Source organism: Balaenoptera ricei, chromosome 18 (assembly GCF_028023285.1).
Source record: "Balaenoptera ricei isolate mBalRic1 chromosome 18, mBalRic1.hap2, whole genome shotgun sequence".
NCBI classification, from domain to species: domain Eukaryota; kingdom Metazoa; phylum Chordata; class Mammalia; order Artiodactyla; family Balaenopteridae; genus Balaenoptera; species Balaenoptera ricei.
The window spans coordinates 83,692,851-83,712,006 of NC_082656.1; the positions used below are offsets into that span (position 1 = coordinate 83,692,851).

The window sequence follows — 19,156 nt, forward strand, 5'->3', positions numbered from 1 at the left end:
CCCCCGATCCCTGGACGCGAGGGCACAGGGGTGGGTAGGGGTCGTTGTAGGGAGAGCGGCAGCGTGGGTGCAGCTGCCTCAGATTTGAGAATTGGGCTTAGTAGCGGTGCTTGCAGCGGACCGTGGGTCTAACACGGTAAGAGGGGCAGTGAGGCTATCTCCCGAGGGGCACCGTCATCCTGACACGCACACTCTGAGCCTTAATTCAGGAAAGGCGTGACCTCTAGTCTCCTTGCGTTGCAGGTGTGGTGTCCTTAGTGGCTGTCCATCCCTCCACAGTAAACACGCTTGGGAAGCAGCTCTTGCCAAAAACGTTCGGACAGTCCAATGTCAACATCGCTCAGCAAGTGGTAAGGCCGGGAGGGTGGTGCCCGGTTGGCCCTGCGGCTTCCCTTCCTGTGCCCGCGGGTTTCAGGAGCACGTGGCCAGCGCCGTGTGTCCTGCCCCGGCCTGGGCCTTCCTGCGTGTGCCACTGGACAGCGGGACCTGGCCAGGCCAGGGCGGCTTCCCCGCCGGCCGCGCTGGTCCTGAATCTGCCCTGATGGTGTTTTCCTGGGGTGACGCGTGCGCTCAGGCAGAGCGGCCCGAGGGCCGGCCGCTCCCGGGCCTGGACCCTCCTCAGGGCGGGCTGACTGCCGTCCCGGGACACGAGACTGGTGTCCATGCGGGCCTCAGGGTGGGGTCAGGGCCTTGCTGGCCGTCAGGCGCTGCAGGGCGGGGGCTTCCCTGCCCATCCTGGCCGATGGGAGGGCGTCAGAGGTGGGTCTGCGCTCCTGGGACTGTGCCAGGCGCCTCTCCTCCAAGTACTCCCACCGGCCCGTCAGCTCCCACCGGTGGGGTTTGGCGGCTCCCTTCCTGACGGGACTCGCGGGCTCCACGGGGCCGTGAGAGGAGGGGCGTTCACCGCCCACCTGCACCTGCTGCCCACGCCCCGCCAGGCGGCCCCCCGGGCAGCTGTGTGCCTGCTCCCCGTCGCTTCGCCCCCGTCGGTGAGCTGTGACCACGTTCGCTCAGCGGCATTGCTGTGATTTTTCAAATCCGTGGTGTGTGGGAGCCCTAGGCCTTACTGGGCACGTCACAGATATTCAATAAATGTCTTTTTGATAGAAGTTATAATTCACATCATTTTATTTTATAGGTACTGTGCGTTATGTTAGAGCAGTCACGCCTGAGAATAGCTCGGTGACTGTAGCAACAGTTCTGTCGTTAGTACCAGTTTAAATAGTTGGGAGGAAGACCAACGTGAAGAGTTTTCTGTTGGTGCCTTTCTGACCTTCAGCTTATCAACCTGAAGTTCCACCGCTGACTTGCCCCAAGCCGTCTCGGAGCCGAGCTAGTTATGGAAATGTGTTCTTCCCAGAATCCCAGTTCTGAGAGTTAAAGCTGGCCTGCCACAGATGCCTGCCCATCTCTACAGACAGAGGGCTAAAAGCAGAAGAGCTGGCAGGTTCCCACAGGAGGGAAGTCCATGGAAAATAGTGAAAATAGGGGAGTGAGGGGAGAAAACCTGCGGTGTCCTCCACGAGGCTGTGGGCAGTGAGTGGCCCGTGGGCCCAGGGTGTGCTCCCCGCTCCCCTGTCCTGTTGTCGAAGGAGGCTGCCCTTGTAGTGAGCACCTGTTGGGCGCCTGCTGTGTGCCTGGTGCTGTGTTTTCCTTGCAGAACAGTGGAACCCACAGGAGGTGTCCTTAGGGGTGGACGGTGGAGTGGGCGCTTGTGTCTGCTGGGGCAGTCACACCGAGGCTGGGCACCCCTCTTGGGGGGCGCGGCAGCGGCCTGGCCTGTGCAGGCCACGCAGGGCTGGGCCGGCGTCCTGGGCCTGCTCTCCTGAGGACGTAGCGGGCTGAGTGCTGAGAGGGACGGGTCTCGAGGTTCCCGAGCCGGTGACCATGGGCTTTGGCTGCACGCACCTCCCACCGAGACCCGGGGCCCCGTCAGTGCACACCCGTGAGGCCCTCACCTCTGGGGGTTCATCCTCTTTTCCATCCTGTTTCCCTTTCCAGAGCACTTGCTATTTGATTTCATGTCTTTTGGATGAGAGTGACCTACAGTTTGAAAAACACTGTGACGATGCTTTATCGTGACACTGGGAACGTGAATTAAAAGAATGAAATTCAGCTAAGCTGTTTTTCTTTCTGTGGTTTGTGGATCATTAACATTGACAGGTGACCTGGGCTTAGGGATAATTTGCAGTGTGCCAGGTCAGCTGTCCCAGGGCCACGGCAGGTAACCCTTATCCCACTAAGCAGCAGACTAGCGGGAGTGTCCCGCTTAAAATAGCCCGGACACGGCCTGCTCTCCACGCGCCCAGCGCTGGGGACCCAGTGCTGACACATTCGGCGACGTCACCATGCAGTCACCAGGAAACGGTGCTTCTGAGTGGTTTCCTGGGTCGGGCACGAGATCTTTGGGAAGCTAGAATTTTACTTGGCTGGATGAGGCAGTGTCCCCGTGTCCCCCGTTAACGTGTGACTGTCGATTGATGGGACCAGGGTTCTGAGTGCTTGGTGTCAGAAGACAGGCCTTCTGTGCAGGGACGGGTGTCTGTGTGTTGGGGGCGGCGGGACCCCTGCCTTTGCCCCGGTGCCATTGCCTCTCCTCCGCCCTGTGCTGTCTGGGGTGCCCGGGGCTCCCCGCTTGGCTGGGTGGGCTGGTGGGGCACTGCAGCAAGCCTCGCTAGCCCTGCGTTCCTTTTTTTCTTCATTTTTGGGCCTCATCGTAGCACCGCTGAAGCGTAGAGTTTTATCCTGTCATGTGTCGTTGAAAGGAAGGGAAGTAAAAGAGGAACGTGAGGGTCCCACCCGGAGTTGTCTCCAGGCCCGGCCAGGCCGCTGGGCGTCCCCCGCTGCCCAGGGCTCCAGGTGTCCCCGCTGGGTGCTCACGTGACCGTTCTCTAACCTTTGTGGTTAATGGAACTCAGCGGCGGCTGTAGGTAATGAGAAATGATGAAGTGACAGCATCGTGTGTGGGAGATTCTGACTGTTCTGAATTGTCTTTTTTGACTGTAGGTAATTGGTACGCCTCAGAGACCTGCAGCGCCAAACACTATCGTGGTAGGAAGCCCACACACCCCTAACACTCACTTTGTCTCCCAGAACCAGCCTTCAGACCCCTCACCTTGGTCTGCCGGGTGAGCACTTGCCTAGAATTTACCCCCAGCCTCTGGCTGCGTGGCCGAGCAGCACGGCACTGGCCAGCGCGTGCCCGGCGTAGATGCGTGGACCACGCCGCCCTGTGGTTTTGGGGGTGGGCTCTGGCTTCTTAACGCAGCGGTAGCTTTCACACTTTGCGCTGTCTGTACCAGAAAGTACCGTTTCTCGAACCCCAATAAATGTGGCGGGTCTCAGCAGCTTCTCCTAAACAGCTGAACATGGCCGTGGGGACAGCCCTGTGTGACGGCCACAGCACCCTGTTCCTTTGATCCTTTCCTCCAAAAGCAAAGTGACATGAAAGCGATTTTACTCAGAGGTCAGCTGTGCAACTTTCCCTAAAAACAAACAAAAACAAAGCTGTAGAATCGTGTCTGTATTGGTTCTAAAGCAAAAATCATCCGCTCCCGAAATTCATCAGTTGGAAACTTGGGGCGACCGTTTCCTCGCTGTGGCGACTCAGGAAGGTCAGACGCTGGGGCTCCCCGCCAAGGGGAAGTGCCCCAGCCTCAGCGCTGGGCGCCGGCTGCCACGTGGCCGTCAGGGTGTCTGCACTGGCTCATCTCAGCCGGCTCACGTTTGCCCCCAGATTCCTGTATTTGCAGCAGAACTTCCATAACTCCTGATGTCGGTCGACATCTTTTTGAGAAGCAGCGTTTGGCGTCTCGATACACATCAGGCGTGTCCTGGGGTCTGCCCTTTGGGTCATGTGCCCCTCTTTTCCCGAGAGTTGAAGATACACATGTAAGGTCCGGCCACTTAAGTTTGTTCTCCGGCCTTTGAAGGAAGGAGGGGGTCCCTGGACGGGGAGACGGAACCAGGCTCCCGTCCCTGCTCGGCTGAGCGTAGCCCGCGGGACCCCCTCGAGGCGCCCGCCAGTCCTAGGCGGCGGGTCTGGATCCTGGGCTGGCGCTGTGTGCTGAGGCCGCTGCTTTTCTGTTGTGTTTCTGAAGGAAGCGTAACAGGAAAGGGGAGAAGAACGGTAAGGGGCTGAGGCATTTCTCCATGAAGGTCTGCGAGAAGGTGCAGCGGAAGGGGACCACGTCCTACAACGAGGTGGCGGATGAGCTGGTGGCAGAGTTCAGTGCTGCCGACAACCACATCTTACCGAACGAGTCGGTGAGTGTGTGCGCGGCGGGGCTGGCGGACGGGGCACCCGGCCCGCCGTCCGTGTCTGGAACAACCTCAGGCACGCGGAGAAGTTCTGAAAACGCTTCCAAAGGTGTCCTGACCCGCTTGTGTGGCGATGCCCCAGCGTCCCCAGCGCTTCCGCGGCGCGCACCGGCTCCGGCCCCGTGTGTCGGCCGCCTCCCCGTGGCGACGCCCCCTGCCTGGCCCGGTGGGCTGAGTGGGACCGGGCTGAGCGGGACCGTACGGGGGCGGGCGGTGCACAGCCTCCGGTGTGTTTGGGTTCTGGGCCGTCTGGAAACCCCCTCCGTCTCCGCCAGGCCTACGACCAGAAGAACATCAGGCGGCGCGTCTACGACGCCCTGAACGTGCTGATGGCCATGAACATCATCTCCAAGGAGAAGAAGGAGATCAGGTGGATCGGCCTGCCCACCAACTCCGCCCAGGAGTGTCAGAACCTGGAGGTATCTCCAGCCTTGCGGCCGCCGCGTGTTCCTAGCAGGCGTCGGTCGTCTGCACCACTGGCCCCTGCTGAGTGTCTTGGGCGGAGGTGGGGGGCAGGTGTCCCCGTGTCCTGAAGCCCCTGATCACGTCCGTGCTTTCCCACTTGACGGTGACCCTCCGTCCGTCTGGGGCTGCAGACGCTGGTGGCGGGGCAGTCGGCCCAGTCCGGGCGGCGGGGTGCCCCCAGTGTGGGTGAACTCTGCATCCCAGTTTGTGGGGTTTTTAAAAAGATAACATAGCCGTGTCCAAAAGATGAGAAGATGGAAGAAGGTTGTGTAGTTTCGAGATGAAGAGAAACTGGCCTGTGCCCGCAGCGTCTGCCACATTCTAGGTTCTTCTGTTTCCCCACCGTCAGGCCCAGGGCACACGTTTTCGGCGAGGACCTTTCCTAGGTGACCCTGTGTTGCCTTGGATTTTAAAATACGCTGTGGAAACCAGCTGTGGTGATGCTTTATGTCGATGGCTTGTCTTTGAAGGTGGAGAGACAGAGGCGGCTGGAAAGAATAAAGCAGAAGCAGTCGCAGCTCCAGGAGCTTATCTTGCAGGTAATGCAGCGCCCGCCGTGGAGGCAGCGTGATTGCTGTTTGGTGGCGTGGGCGCCCGTGGCCCCGTCGTCTCCCCTCCGCGTGTTTGCTTTTTGGACATGTGTTCTCCGCTGGGTGGCTCCCTGAGGCTTGCGTCCCCCGGCCGCTCTGGTCTCTGAGGGGGGGCCGGGCAGGGCCGTTGACGCCCAGGGAGGGTCAGGTGGCCGGCGGCGGCAGGTGTGGGTGCGCGTCAATCGTGCGTCCTTTTAGCAAATCGCCTTTAAGAACCTGGTGCAGAGGAACCGCCAGGCGGAGCAGCAGGCCAGCCGGCCGCCCCCCGCCAACTCCGTCATCCACCTGCCTTTCATCATCGTGAACACCAGCAAGAAGACGGTCATCGACTGCAGCATTTCCAACGACAAGTAGGTCGTGGCGGGAAGGGCCTTGGCCGCGTGAAGACGCCTGGTCGGGGGGGTGTGGGGGGGGAGAAGGTGGCCCGTCTGGTTGATTTGCTGCGTGTCTCACTTGCAGCCACCGAGTACGGTCTTCCAGCGTCCTTACCTTGCAGGGGTCCTCCTCGCTTCCCTGACTGCGTCTCCTTGAGAAGGAGGACTGTTGTCAGGACAGCAGGCGGTGCTCGGGGCCCGGCCGGGGGCGGCCTGGGGGCGGCCGGCAGCCCCGGGCTGTGTAGGTGCCGCCCGCGCTCCCTGGTTGCTGGTTCTGAGCTGGTGGGTTGTGTGGCTGAGGGGGGTTTGGGGTGAGCGGGGTGTCCCGCTCGGGGCCCCCGAGCCAGGTGTCCAACTCCGTCGTGGAGACGGCGCTCTTCTGACGGTGACTTTCTCCTCGAGGTTTGAGTACCTGTTTAATTTTGACAACACGTTTGAAATCCACGATGACATTGAGGTGCTGAAGCGCATGGGGATGGCCTGCGGCCTGGAGTCCGGGAGCTGCTCCGCCGACGACCTGAAGGTGGCGAGAAGTTTGGTGCCAAAGGCGCTGGAACCCTACGTGACAGGTCCGCTCCGTCCTGGACGGAACGCCCGCCCCTCCGCTGGGGTTGGCTCCCGCCCGGTGCCCAGAGCAGAGGCAAATGGGGCGTGGGACGGTGGCGGGCTGTGGGGTGCTGGTGCGGCAGCCGTAGGACGCCATCTGGCGGGGCCGTGGCCCCTCGGGACACGGGGGGCGGGGGGCGGCGACAAGGCCGAGCCGTGTGGTTCATGCGGTGCAGGTGTTACGTCGGGACCTCACCTTCCAGGTAGGGCCCCAGGTCTGTGAGGAGTGTGGCAGGCGTGGGCCCGACCCCAGGGAGTGGCTTAGTCACTGCAGCAAAGTGACCGAGAAAAGTGTCGTCTTGGCAGCCCTGGGCCTGCCCCCGACGGCAGGTGTGGGGTGCCTGCTGGGTCCCCGGCATCCGTTCTGCCGGCTCCTTGGCTGAGCTGGGGGGGTCCCAGCCACCGAGGGGAAGGGCTTTGTGGTGAGAGAGGAGAAGCAGCCCCTGCGCCTCTGGTGTGGATTTACTCCCTGAGCGCTCCCAGCGGCTCAGAGTAAGTGGGCGTCTGGCCTCGGAGCGTCCAGTGAAAGTGGCGCCTCCCACCCCCTCTCGATGCCAGCAGCTGCTCTGTGAGACCCCCGCTGCCCTCGCTCCAGCCCCCGTTCTTGGCGATACAGCTGCGTCCAGGACGGGGGTCGACATAGGTCCTTTCTCCCCTTGGGTCCCGCCTCTGCGTTATGGTGACGGTTGCCCTTCCGTGGCACTGTGGTGGCGGCGTCAGTGGCTGCACCGATTCAAAGAAGTAAAGGGAGGACTTCCGTGCTGTCTTCGCGAGGCTTGGTCCGGTGGCCGGGCCCAGCGAGCGGGCTGCCTTCTGGCTGGTAGCGGGCGTGGCGCTGGGCGGCCCGAGGGGCCTCGCCTGGAGAGCCGTCCCGTCTCAGCTCGTGGGCCTGTTTCCTGCGGTCTCTGCTTTGTGAAATTTGCTTTCTTTTCTTTCTCTTTCCAGAAATGGCTCAGGGATCACTCGGCGGTGTCTTTGTCACGTCGGCAGTTTCAACTGCCAACGGCACAAGGCTCTCTGCCAGGTAACTGCTGTCCCCGGCGGGGCCTGGGGGTGGTGGGGCCACTGTCACCTGGCAGCGGGACGCCCGGAGTCGTGTGTGAACAACCGCTGCTCAGCCGCTCGGAACGGGGCTCCCAGTGCAGGGCAGACCTCCCCCCACTCTGGACGCCCCCCAGAGCTCGTCCGTTGTGCAAAGGAGATTTGTTTTTTCTGATTGGTTTCTTTCCTCTAAAGGTTAAAAGTAGTACATGGTTTTTATTTCTTTGAAAAGTACTTCAGTGAAGTGCGGGCAAAGCCACCTGAACCCCACGGCCGGCAGCCTGAGTGACAGGCTATTTCTCCATCTCTTTTTTCAATTGTTTTTTTAACACACTTGAAGTCACAATACGCATATAATATTGTTCCTTTTTTTCACGTTACTGTGTATTGAATGTATTTTATATTATCGAAGGAGCTTTATCATTTAAATCAATGTGTATTTGACTTTTGACCTAGCAGTCCCACAGAGCAGAACCATGTCAGGCCTCAGGGTTTGTCTTAGTTTTTAAAAGATAAATGTAAAGTAATTTCAACGTTAAGTAGTGACAAAACAGTCGTTTTATTTTTTGTGTAGCATTATGTGTTAAACTTATTTATATCAATTCTAAATATCAATAAATGTTCAGTTTCTTAAAGTGTAAGTGAAATCAGTAGAGTGTAGGTCCAACAAAATGGAATTGACTGATAAGTCACGTGTGCACACCTTCGAGGGGGCTCTGCGGGCACCGTGTCCTCTGGTCCCCGTGCAGCGCTGGCCCGGCCACAGTGCGGCCCTGAGGGAGGGGCGGGGTCGCCCCGTGAGGGTCCCAGCGCCCGTGGGGTCTGTGTCGACCTCGGCGGGGCTGAGGGAGGCCGCAGGGTGTCTGCACCTGTTTGGGTTTTGACTGAGGTTGGTTCCGTTTTTAACTCTCAATCTGCCGCTGTGTGTGTAGCCCAGTTTGTAAAATCTGAACACTGGTTATACCAAGAGGTGGAATTTGGGTATTTCCTAAACGTTCCTCTTTAAGAAATTCTTTTTATTGATTAAATTTCAGAGGCTCACGTCAGGTTTTCTAAAGAGGGAAGCAAAGCCATTACCATTTCAGAAGAGATACTGACCGTGGTGGTGGATACGCTGTTTTTACAAAGGCCCTTTTTGTTTATTGAGCTGCCCTCTGGTTCAACATTTAGGTGGTTCCCAGTTACAAGAAAAGCTGCAACGAGCAGCCTGATGGCTCAGTTTTCCACCCTTCCTGGCTTGGTCGCCAGGCTGGCTTTCCCAGATGTGGGATTACTTTGTCGAAGAGCAGCGTCAGTAAATACCAGTGAAAGGTATTAAGATACACGCGTGTGGTTTTCTGCCAACGGGAAAACACCTTTAACGTTAGGCATCTGTGCAGCTCTGGCCTGTGGGGCTTCTGTGGTGCCACCGGCCTCTCAGGGTCCTGACCCGCGTGGCGGGACAGGAGCCCTTTTACTCAGTCATCGCCCTCCCCCTGCCCCGTGCCGTCTGATTCAAGTGTATCACGGCCGCGTTTCCAGGGTGGTTCTGACCCTTTCGTGTCCTGTTACCTTTAAACAGACTCACGGTTTACCAAATGAGCTCCCCCGTTTTGTGGAGAGCAGTTGAAGGCCACAGGTCGGGCTCAGAGAGGATGCCGTGAGGACCCCCTGGGGGTGCCGCTGTGTCTCCGCGTGGAGACAGGCCTCCTCCGAGTCTGGGGCCTGGAGGACCTGTGTCAAGTTGTAGCCCTAGGTCGGGGTCCCCTCGGGACCTTCCCTTGCTGTTCAGCTCAGACATGAAGACACTGAATGACTTGTGATGGCGCCTGAGCAAGCTGTAGCTCAGAAGAAACGTCGCCTTCCCTCCCCTCGCGGTGGGCGTGGCCGTCTCCCCTTGGTGCCCTGGGACCGTAGCTGACCACAGCTGACCCTCCGCGTCTCGTGTGCGCTGCGCTGGGACGCGGGCGGTGGCTGAAGCCGGGGGTCTTTGCCCAGGGTTCCGGCTCCTAAAGCCCCTCCATCCTAGGCCGGGGTCTCGCCCGCGGGCCTGTTGACCCGAGGACCTTGGGCCGGACCACTCTTCGCTGCGGGTGCCGCCGTGCCTTGTGGGGCGCTGGGTTGTGCCCTCGGCCTCGGATGCTAGCACCCCCAGCCCCAGTTGTGGCAACCAGAGGTTGTCATGTGTTTCCGGATGAGGCTCCCAGGAGCGTGATGCAAACGCGGGTGGGTTCCGGCGACCCATTTGAAGACGGGGGCGCGGGGCTGGGCAGCTCTGGCTGCTCTAGAGCCCTGCCCCGCAGCTCTGCCCCCTGGGTCCGCGGTCCCCGCCTGGGCCCGCCCCAGGGACCCTCGTCAGGCGGCATTCCAAACAATAAAACCTGCAAGAGCCGTGGGTCCTCGGGGCCGTCCTGGAGGCGCAGGCTGCAGTAAGAGGCGCCCGGCACCCTCAGCTTCCTGGCTCAGCACGGACGCCGGAGGAGCTGAGGGTGGGGCCTGGGACGGAGTTTCCACGAGCGGGCACACGCACACGCCAGCGCACGCTCACTGGGTGCCCCTTTACTCCCCGGCTCCCACCCTTCGGGGAGGGCAGGGAAGTCTCGGGCGGAGGCCTGGGAGGAGAGTCTCGGGGGTCCTCCGGTTGCTGTGCCTGAGTCTCGCTTCCGACGTGATGATAAATGGGGAGGACTCAGTGTCGGGGCCCTGCCGGGGCCCCTCGTCCGGTGGTGATGTGTGAAGGGGGCGTGACGGGTGAGGTCAGCCTCGGGAGTGTTGGGTTCTGTGCTGCACGTGGGTGAGGTTTTCCGTTTCTGTTCGTGTAGCTGAGAACACCCAGACCTCCCGGGGACCCCGGCCCGTCTCTGGCGCCGCAGACGCGGCCACTGACACCTCCTGTCCTTGCAGTGACCTGGCCAACGGCGCGGACGGGGCGCTGGCCACGAGCTCCAGCGGGTCGCAGTACAGCGGGTCGCGGGTGGAGACGCCCGTGTCGTACGTTGGGGAGGAGGACGAGGACGAGGACTTCCACGAGGACGAGGAGGAGGACTGAGCCCCGTCGGCTCCAGGGACGCGTCCGGGAGGAGAGCGGCTGTGAACGGGGGTCCTTCTGTGTCTTCCGTCCTCCTCCCGAGAAGAGCGCGCTGAGCCGCTGGGCTCGGCGTGCGCCGCCGATAAGCAACGCGCCGTTCTCTGCGGGTCCTGACGAGTGTCTGATGCCGACGCACGGCCTCTCTTTACTCTTTCGGATTTTGTGTTTTCGTTTGCTGTTTTTTTTAAATTCAGAGTTCATTTCGCCCCTTCACAGTTCTTGCCGAGTTTGCTGGAGACGTTGTGCTCCGTCCACGCCGAGGGAGATAAAGGCCCTGCTGCCCGGCGGGCCCGAGGCAGCCGCCGAGGGGGAGGCGCCGCGGAACCGGCAGATGGCGAGGCTCTGCTTCTCGACGTTTTATTACGACCTTATTTCCCTTAAATTATATTGACTGCGTGACTCCATCGGGTTTCTACTTTGGTTTTGCTCTGTGTTGCAGCCAACGAATTGCGAAGTTCTTTTTGGTTTTTGTTTGGTTTGGTAAAAGTTTACTGCCATGCTGGTGCAGCTATGGAAACTGTCTGAAAGCTTGGAATGGTTTATTGCTTACAGTAAAATTTGCCTGATTTCTTACAGGCAGCGTTTGGGAACTTTTATTATATAGTTGTTTACATACTTATAAGTCTGTCATTTAAAGACATGTACTGAAACAAATGTTGTATTTGTTTCGTAAGCATCTTCCTGTAATCTATTATAAAGTTGAAATTAAATATAGAGAATGTTTTAACAGTTTTTTAACTCAAAATTTGTCAATCATTTTTAATAGTTCTTTTTTTATAAAAAGAAAAAGGAATTTCAGGACAGGCAGTAGTCTCTTTTAAAACTTATTCACCAAGAACCATTAACTGCACAGTTGCTGTTAGCTGCCTGTTCTAAAATAATAGTCTTTTTATTGGAACACAAACAAACTTTTCTGTAATATTTTGTGGAATAAAGAGACTTTAATTGTTTGACTTGTTTAACTTGGCACTGTTAGTTTTTATTAATAAAGTGCGCATGGGCATTTTAAACAAGTCGTGTGTCCCTCTGATTCGGGATTGCTGTCGGGAGCTCGCTTTGTCCCGTCAGCCGTGCCCTTCTCTGGAGGGAGGAGAGGGTCCAGGCCCAGCAGTGCACGCAGGACCCGCCGAGGCCCCCAGCCTGTCCTGCCGCTGCCCAGCGGCGGGGCCGAGGAAGGAGGTCCCGGGGACGCGGCCGGTGGTGGGGAGAGAGTTTGTGCCTTGCCTTGTTTTTAGAAGAAACGTACCCACGACCTTTAACGTGCGAATCCTTACAAAACGTGAACTTTGCAAACACATCCCGGAAAGGTCACGAAGCTCCACCACGGGGAAGCAGGGGGCGGAGGGATGCAGGCTGGATGCCCTCGCGGACACGCCCGCGGTGAGAGAGCCAGGCCGAGGTCGTTCCTTGCCTTTCTCCCGGATCCTAGAAGTCGAGACAGACTTCATGGATTTGACTTTCGGAAGAAGAGTCAGATTGTAAGGTGAGGTGGGGCAGCTCAGTGTTTTATTCACGTTGGTCGAAGACATCCGTGGACGTTGCAGGGCACGGTTGCGGCCTTGAGCAGAGTCGCGTCTCCTGAGGGATGCGGCAGTTCCTCCTTTCTTCCTGACCGTGGCTGCCTGAAGTGTCCTGAGGGCCGTGGCTGGAGAGACGGGGGCGGTGTCGGCGCCCGTGCGGTGAGGATGCGGCCAGCCCCGCGTCTCCGGCCGAGTCCCCTGCGGCTGCGCCCCTGCGGCCCCTCCTCCTCCAGGGCCCCCCGGGCGGGTCTGGCCAAGCTGGGCACCCGGGCGCGGGCAGGAGACCCCCGACCTTCCACCGGTGGTGACCCGGGTGGCCGAGGGTCTGCTGGCTCCGCTGCTGCGGGAGCGCCTTGGACGGGGGACAAGGTTCTGGCATCGTCGCCTCTCCTGCTCCTCCTGGTAGGTGGTCAGCTGCGGCCCAGGCATCCCGGAGCGTCGCCCGTCAGGGTGTCCAGCCTGCGTCCGTCCACGCCCGCTTCCCTGCGGTGTGGTCTGTGACCTCCAGGGGAGGTGTTTGATTCCAAAGGTCACATCTTACAAGCTGGTGAGTAGTGGGGTTCTGCCAACCAGGAGGCCTGTGGCTACTTGGGCCGAGTACTGACTCTGGGTGTTGGCGCAGCAGTGGTCCCCGGGGCGCGTCAGCGAGCTCCCGAGAGAGGAACGTCCGGACTCGAACCTAGGCCTCTGACCTCTGACCCCAGAGCCTGTGCCACCCCTCCCCCAGGTGCTGGTTGTTCCGTGTATTCGACAGCAACTTGACAGAAGGTTCTAGCACGTCTTTCCAAGGGGCACTTTGTGGTCGGCAGGTAGCCGGGTCCCCTGCACCCCCCCGCGGGGGCAGCCCCTCCAGCTGCTGGGCCTCGGTTTCCTTCCCTGTGAAATGGAATCAGCAGCCCCGGCCTCCCAGGGCAGCTGGAGGAGGGACCCCGAGTCAGGCAGCCTACTGTGCTCGGGCCCCCCGACGGGCACCCCCCACCCCACCCCCATCGAGGCCTCGGTGTCTCTTCTGGGGTGGCTGGACCTCTGACCCCTGACCTCCAACCTCTGATGTGTCGTGACATCCCTGAGGTGGCCTGATCTCTGGCCTGACGTGGCACTTCCCAGGTGGCTCAGGGTTTTTGCCGGTGGGGTCGGCAACGCGGAGCAGAGGCGGCCTTCGGGGCTGGGCTGCGGGTCCCCTGTCCCCTGAGCCTCTGCGGGGCTTCTTCCGTGGGGTTAGGACTCCGGGCTGCCAGCTCCGGGTGGGGTGAAAAGTGGGCGACAGGTGAGAGCAGGTTTGTCCTTGGGACAGAATGTTCTCGTTTCAGGGTTTTCTGAATGGGCTGGGGCTGCAGACTGCCCCCCGCCCTGGAGGCTGGAGGGGAGACTGTGCTCCGAGGAAGGTCACCTCTGGGGTTTGGGCTTCGCCGCGTGGGGACACCCTTACGTCCCAGAACTGTGCGCTCTCGGGGCAGCCCCTTCCACTCCGGTTTGTAATGTCCCTGACTTGCAACTGAAAGTATTAAAGGGAGAGGTTTTTTAGTTCATTAATTTTAGTTAATTCTTCTTAAGTTAATTTAGTTAACTGAATTTCAGTTAGTTTGAGTTTTTAGTTAATTCTTCCCCCTCATCAGGAGAGACATGACTCTTTTACATAGATTAAGAGTGAATTTAATAAACTTGATTTTTACAGTTTAGGAATTGCATTTTTTAAAGCCGGCAACCAGAATGCATGAAATCCTAAGTCACGTTTCATATGAACGCACTACCGGTCTTCATATTAACGTATAGAAAAAATAAATTACAGCAAGAAAGGTGATGTCCACGTGGAAGAGATGAGTCCTTTTGGGGTCTTGTTAGTTGCACAGCTGCTGCCTTAGGGTCACCGTGTTAGCCCAGCGTTTTTATCGTGGCTACAAATTCTACCTAAAAAGTGACAGAGATTTCACAGGATTCTGGCTCTGAGAGCTGGGCGCACGGGGGCCTGTCTGGTGTGGAGCTGCCTCCGGTGCCGGATTTAGCTGGACGCGGCGTCTGCGGTCACCCTGCACCTGGGGGCCAGCCGCCTGGCTCCTCTACTTCTGGATTTTCAGCTTGAACTCCACCTTCCCCTCATAGGGGTCATGGGGGTTGTCGAAGGTCACGTGCTCCGCCAGGATCTTGCACACGATGACAACCTCCCTGTTCCTGGGGACGTTGAGAAGCTTCGCGGCCACCAGCGGGTTGCTGTAGTGGGGCTGAAGCGGACGTGCGTTAGGACCCTCGAGGGCGGCCGGGCGCTTGGCTGGGTGCTCCCATGTCGCCCGAGAGCCGCCCGGGAGTCACTGGGACACAAATGTCTCCCTGCTTAGAAACGAGGAGACTTGGCCCAGGGGGTGGGGGGGGGGGGGTGGACAGACCAGTGACAGATTCAACTTCAAATTACACTTGATGAAAATTAATATAAAAACAACACAGAGGATAAAGCAAGAGATTTGGAGAAAATGATTTTAAATGGATATGCAGTTGTCTAAGGGCCTTCTAAGGAGGCCCTCGGAAGGTAAAAGATTAGATTTGATATTTATTTTGCGTGAGAACGATGTGTTTTCAGGTAGTTACGAGAACATGGGTTTGGGAAGCACCCGAAGATTAAGTGGTCCGGCTGCGCTAAGTACGGCCTTGTTTCGTTTTTACAGGTGAAACATTAGGGCTTCCCTTCTGCTGGTGATTGCTCAGTTTGATCCGGTTCCGGAGCAGCTGCTGGGGACAGTGGCGCACACGTACCTGGGCCTTCTTCCCGTAGTAGGGGAAGTAGTGCAGGCTGTAGACGCCTCGGGGTGGGAAGTACTCCACCTGCAGGGCCGGGGCATCCCGGTGCTGGTCCTGCGGGCGAGAGGCCGCCGTGAGAAAGGCCGGATGTGGCGCACTCGTGTCCGCGCCGCACATGCTTCTGCACGCAAGTCCACGTGTGTGCGTACGTGTGCGCCATGACCACACGTGCAGTTGGCATAAACTAGATCTCATCTTTATCATCAGCCGAGCAAGACCCCGGGTGACTTATCAAACTTGTATTTTCTTCCATTTAAAACCCTCTTAGGATAAAAAAGGCAATAGAGCCGAGCGTGTGGGAATGAAGGCCCACAAGGCTGGGCGGCTGATGTGCCGAGACTCGGGAAGGACCCATACGCTGTCGTGGGGTTTGCTTCCTTTCACTGTCAGAGCCAGCGAATCGCCCGACGGCTTGAGCTCGTCTGAGGGCAGAGGAAGGGTACTTTGGTGTCTGTGCAGATCCCGGGTCAGCCTACACATGTGTGGTCGAGGAAACTCAACGAGGAAAAACAAAACAGGACGAATGCTGCGCTCCGGGGAGACTGCAGGCTTTGGGGGGGGTCACCCCGGTGGGGCTCCCGTGCTGACGGCAGAGAGCCTTGGCTGAGGGCGTGATCGTGAAAACAAACTTTAGAAAATATTCAGTGAAGACAAATTTAGTTTTTTCATGTTGTACTTAAAAGCATGTTTTGAGAAAAACTGGACTAAATTAATGCCAACTGTTGGCAGCATTTGTATACACACACTGCCAGACAACAGTAGCTGTCGGTAACTTGCATATTTTTGTAAATAAGCAAATAAAAAGGACAAAGCAGCGTAGTAGAAGTGCCTTGGTTTTTCCAAATAGCCACAAACATTTTGAAGCATGTCAGTGATACACTGTCCCAAATGCTTTTTGAAGTAAAACAATGACGAGGGTTGTTTTTCTTACCAGGTTGTTGTTGTTGTTTTTTTTTCCAGAGACGGTAAAACTATTCTCCAGGATCATATAGCTGTGCCATTTGGCATCTTGCAATACCATATAGAACATTTTTTCTTGATAATTCTTACCACGTTTTTAATCCCCCACGATAAAACCACTCTTAAGTGAAGGTTCATGCAATTCGTGCACCTGGCTTGTTAGGCTGACGGTTGAGGTGATTTTAGGGAAAACCAGATCAGTATTTCCCGCAGGTTTTCCAGCCTCAACAAGACAGCTGTGGCCGGTCACTCACCAGGAATGTGCAGTCCACCCTGGGGGCCGTGCTGTTGCCGGGGAGAAACTTGACGATCTGAAAGGGAAAGGTTCGGACGTGGCCTCTGTGCCCGTCTGTGAGCGCGGAGGACGGGTGCCGGGGAGGGTCTGGGGGCGGTGTACCAACTCCTGCTTCAAAGCCGGAAGCTCCACGCCGGGGCCGTGGTCTTGGCCGGCAGGTGGCAGAGCTGGACGGGGGTCTGAGCTCCCCAAGCCCACCTGTGCCGACGGCCCGGCCCCCGGATGCGCCTGCTGGTGCCCAGGGTCCAGTGCGGTGCCCTCCTGGCTCGTGGGGACCACCGCCCTCCCTCGCTGCACACCTGCCGGGCAGCTGGGACCGCACCCCAGCTGGGCCCGGGGGCCCAGCGCGGTGGGTGTGCCAGTGCGTGGCCCCCCCGGCCTCTTAGGGAGGAAAAGGAAGAGTGCCACGCAGATGCCAGCGTGGAGCCGGGTCCTCAGACCCCACCCTCCCCGGGGCCCCGCCGAGATGTCCCCTCTCCCCGCGGCGTGGACGTGCCTCCCGTGGTTTGCTGTGTTCTCACGGGCAGCCTCTCTCTGCGCCTGTCCCCAGACGGTTCCCAGGTGCCCCCCCCGCGCTGACCGCGGCCCGGCTTCCTCCAGCCGCCGCGCACACAGGGCTGCCCCAGGCTCTGCGGCTCGCGGGGGGCGCACGCCACGGTCAAGTGGGTGGTGGGTCTGGATGGCGGCTCCCAGTTGTGTTTGAGGGAAGGCACGCTCGCCGCTGGCACACGTGCAGGAGAGACAGGGGCCCGGTTCCCTTCTCACCTCCGACCCCCTCACTCACCCTGTTCATCTTGATAATGAAACACGGCTTTCCTTCCTCAAAACCAAAGGTGGGGTCCGGCCGGCCCGAGCAGTTTTGCAGCATGTCTGCTGTGAACTTGCAGGAGAACTTGGTGTGGTTCGGGGCCAGGAATCTCTCCTGGAAGAAGTACCTCTCGGATGTGCAGTTGATGTTGTCCTCCTGGGCCGCGGGTGAGTAGCCTGGGGGACAGACACACCTGCGACCCTGCCCGAGCTGCAGCCCCCCTCCCCGCCCCCGGGGGTTCCTGAGACGAGGAAAGAATGGAGACTGAGGTGCATTCTACACTCTACCTGCCAGGAAGTGGTGCAGGGCCTGCGTTAGTTCTGTCCAGGTCCTGTTGTCAGACACGTTGTAGGAAATGTCCAGGCCTTTCTCCCCGTAGACATCTGGCCTCAAGGTCACCCCTGGAAAAAGGACGTGACGCTTGGTCTTTGGTTGTACATCCAGGCCGTTTGCTGGGCGGTTGGCCCCGGCCTGGGGGAGGCCATGCCTGGGACGCTTCGGGGCCAGGCCTTCGAGGGTCCCCCCGCCCCTGGCGAGGAGGCTGCAGCCAGCAGGGCCCGGGACCCTGCCCAGGGGCTGGGGGGCCGCGCCGTCCCACGAGGCCTGGCCAGGGCCCACGGCTCCCTCCCACAGGAGGCCTGCCTGCCTGCCAGCCTCTGGGTTTGGGGCACATTCTATCACAGTGTGTTCTCAAGCTTGTAATCTATTACGTTCTGTTCTGAAATGACATCGAAATCCTCCATGTTTCATCCATTGGTTGATTCAAAAAATTGAGCCCCAGTTGTCACGACGATTTGCAGAGGCTCCACCGAGGGTGGCAGAGCTCAGCGCTGCTGTGGGATGTTCTTGGGTTATTATCTTCCTCAGAAAGAGTTAAGGACGCAGGGGTGACAAACACTCTGAGTAGCTGGGCTGGAAGAAGATTTCCTTCCTTCGTTTCTCCCCGCCTCCCTTTGTTTTTGTTTTCTGCAGGCACCGCAGGTTAGCTGGCCGCGAGGGGGGGTCTCGGTCCAAACACCCTCCCCAGGATTTGGGAGTCTCGCCACCAGCGACTTCCCCCTCTTTGGCGCTGGCTCCGGCCCCTCGTCGCACGGGCCACGCTGCACTTAGACGGCACTCGTGCTCTGGACCTACTTTGTCGCTGGGGAGGCGAGACCTCCCCAGGAGGGCAGCCTCGGTGCTGGTGACGCCACACGGACGCCGAGCTCCCCTCGCCCCCCCTCCTGATCCCCTGGTGGCCGTCCTCCCCGACCTCCTCCCCGCGGGGTCGTGTCCTGACCCGGCAGCCCCGGGCAGAGCAGGGCCCGACGCCCAGTACCTGGTGACTTGAGCTGGTCCTGGTAGTCGGGAGTGTACGGGTCGATCGTGCACATCAGCACGTAGATGCACAGGGCGAAGATGCCGGTCATGACCACGTAGAAGGCCACGTAGTAGAGGCTGATCCACACTGCGGGAAGAGGCGGGTCAGACGCAGCGACAGCTGCTTGGTCGCGGGGAACACGCGTGCAGCCCACCAAACGCGTCACCGCTCAGGGTGAGCGTTCACGCACGGCGCTGGGCACCCATCCCGCTATCTGGTTCCAGACCATTCTCATCACCCCGATAACCCTGCACCCCTTACTTAAAAGCCTTTTTAAAAATTATAGTTTTAGGAGAGTAGCTTTAGAACTGCTGTTCTGAAATCTAAGGCTGAGCCTCTGGGGCTGATCCTTAGCTGCTCCCCGCTCTCAGGTGCCCGGGGGTGTCGGGGGGCGTCAGGGCTGAGGGGGGCCTTTGGGATCACCCAGTGGGGGAGGAGAGGCCGGCCAGGGCCTGCGTCTAGGCACTGAGACCGCCAGCCCCACGCGGCTGCTGGCTGGTCCCCTGCCCTCCCCCGGCGCCCCTGCCCTGCCGCACGGACCCCAGCGGGACAGCGTCCGGCCCAGCATCTGGCCCGTGTCCGGATTCCAGCAGTAGTGCTGGAACTCCTCCATCCTCTGGCTGCATGACTTCTTCTCCTGCAGCGCCGCCATCGCCCCGCTCCTGCCAAAGGACACTTGGGGGAGGACGTCCCCTTGGGTTTTATGGTCTCCCTCTCAGAGGTCAAGGGCATTGCGGCTCTGGGTTCCGGGGCGAGCCCAGCAGGGTGTTATCGCTGCTCGGCCGTCAAGCGCCGGCGCCCGGGCAGGCCTGGCGGGTTCCCCTGCCGTCAGGTGCCCCTCCACCCCCTCCCTGGGCAAATCAGGGTGGCTCACTCCTCGTCTCGGGTGCCCTTGGCCTGGAACTTTATCTGCTCTGATAATGAGCAAGGAGGCCTGCCAGGTGCCCAGCTCTGCCCATC

The 19,156-nt window shown here is 59.2% G+C and overlaps 2 protein-coding genes across 7 annotated transcripts in view; one reads left to right on the top strand and one right to left on the bottom strand.

The window, feature by feature from the left end:
• TFDP1 (transcription factor Dp-1) overlaps nucleotides 1–11,416 on the top strand; it is a 32,272-nt gene extending 20,856 nt beyond the window's left edge. For 3 of the 6 annotated variants that reach the window (XM_059903200.1, XM_059903199.1, XM_059903201.1), the window contains exons 4-13: nucleotides 244–350; nucleotides 3,007–3,128; nucleotides 4,101–4,266; nucleotides 4,596–4,739; nucleotides 5,256–5,324; nucleotides 5,574–5,725; nucleotides 6,152–6,318; nucleotides 7,301–7,379; nucleotides 8,567–8,707; nucleotides 10,280–11,416. In XM_059903200.1, the coding sequence (XP_059759183.1) occupies nucleotides 244–350; nucleotides 3,007–3,128; nucleotides 4,101–4,266; nucleotides 4,596–4,739; nucleotides 5,256–5,324; nucleotides 5,574–5,725; nucleotides 6,152–6,318; nucleotides 7,301–7,379; nucleotides 8,567–8,707; nucleotides 10,280–10,424 (1,292 nt within the window). In that variant the 3' untranslated portion in view covers nucleotides 10,425–11,416. Of the gene's footprint in view, nucleotides 1–243; nucleotides 351–3,006; nucleotides 3,129–4,100; nucleotides 4,267–4,595; nucleotides 4,740–5,255; nucleotides 5,325–5,573; nucleotides 5,726–6,151; nucleotides 6,319–7,300; nucleotides 7,380–8,566; nucleotides 8,708–10,279 lie in introns of those variants that run through there. The other 3 variants (XM_059903204.1, XM_059903202.1, XM_059903203.1) reach the window with 3 other exon arrangements.
• Nucleotides 11,417–14,040: 2,624 nt separating this feature from the next.
• ATP4B (ATPase H+/K+ transporting subunit beta) lies at nucleotides 14,041–18,848 on the bottom strand. The gene is made up of 7 exons (XM_059903245.1): nucleotides 18,737–18,848; nucleotides 18,155–18,283; nucleotides 17,124–17,237; nucleotides 16,813–17,012; nucleotides 15,988–16,044; nucleotides 14,729–14,827; nucleotides 14,041–14,202 (listed from the first exon to the last, which is right to left on the bottom strand). The coding sequence occupies exons 1-7, from the start codon at nucleotides 18,846–18,848 to the stop codon at nucleotides 14,041–14,043; spliced, it is 873 nt and encodes a 290-aa protein (XP_059759228.1).
• Between the last annotated feature and the right edge of the window lie 308 nt (nucleotides 18,849–19,156).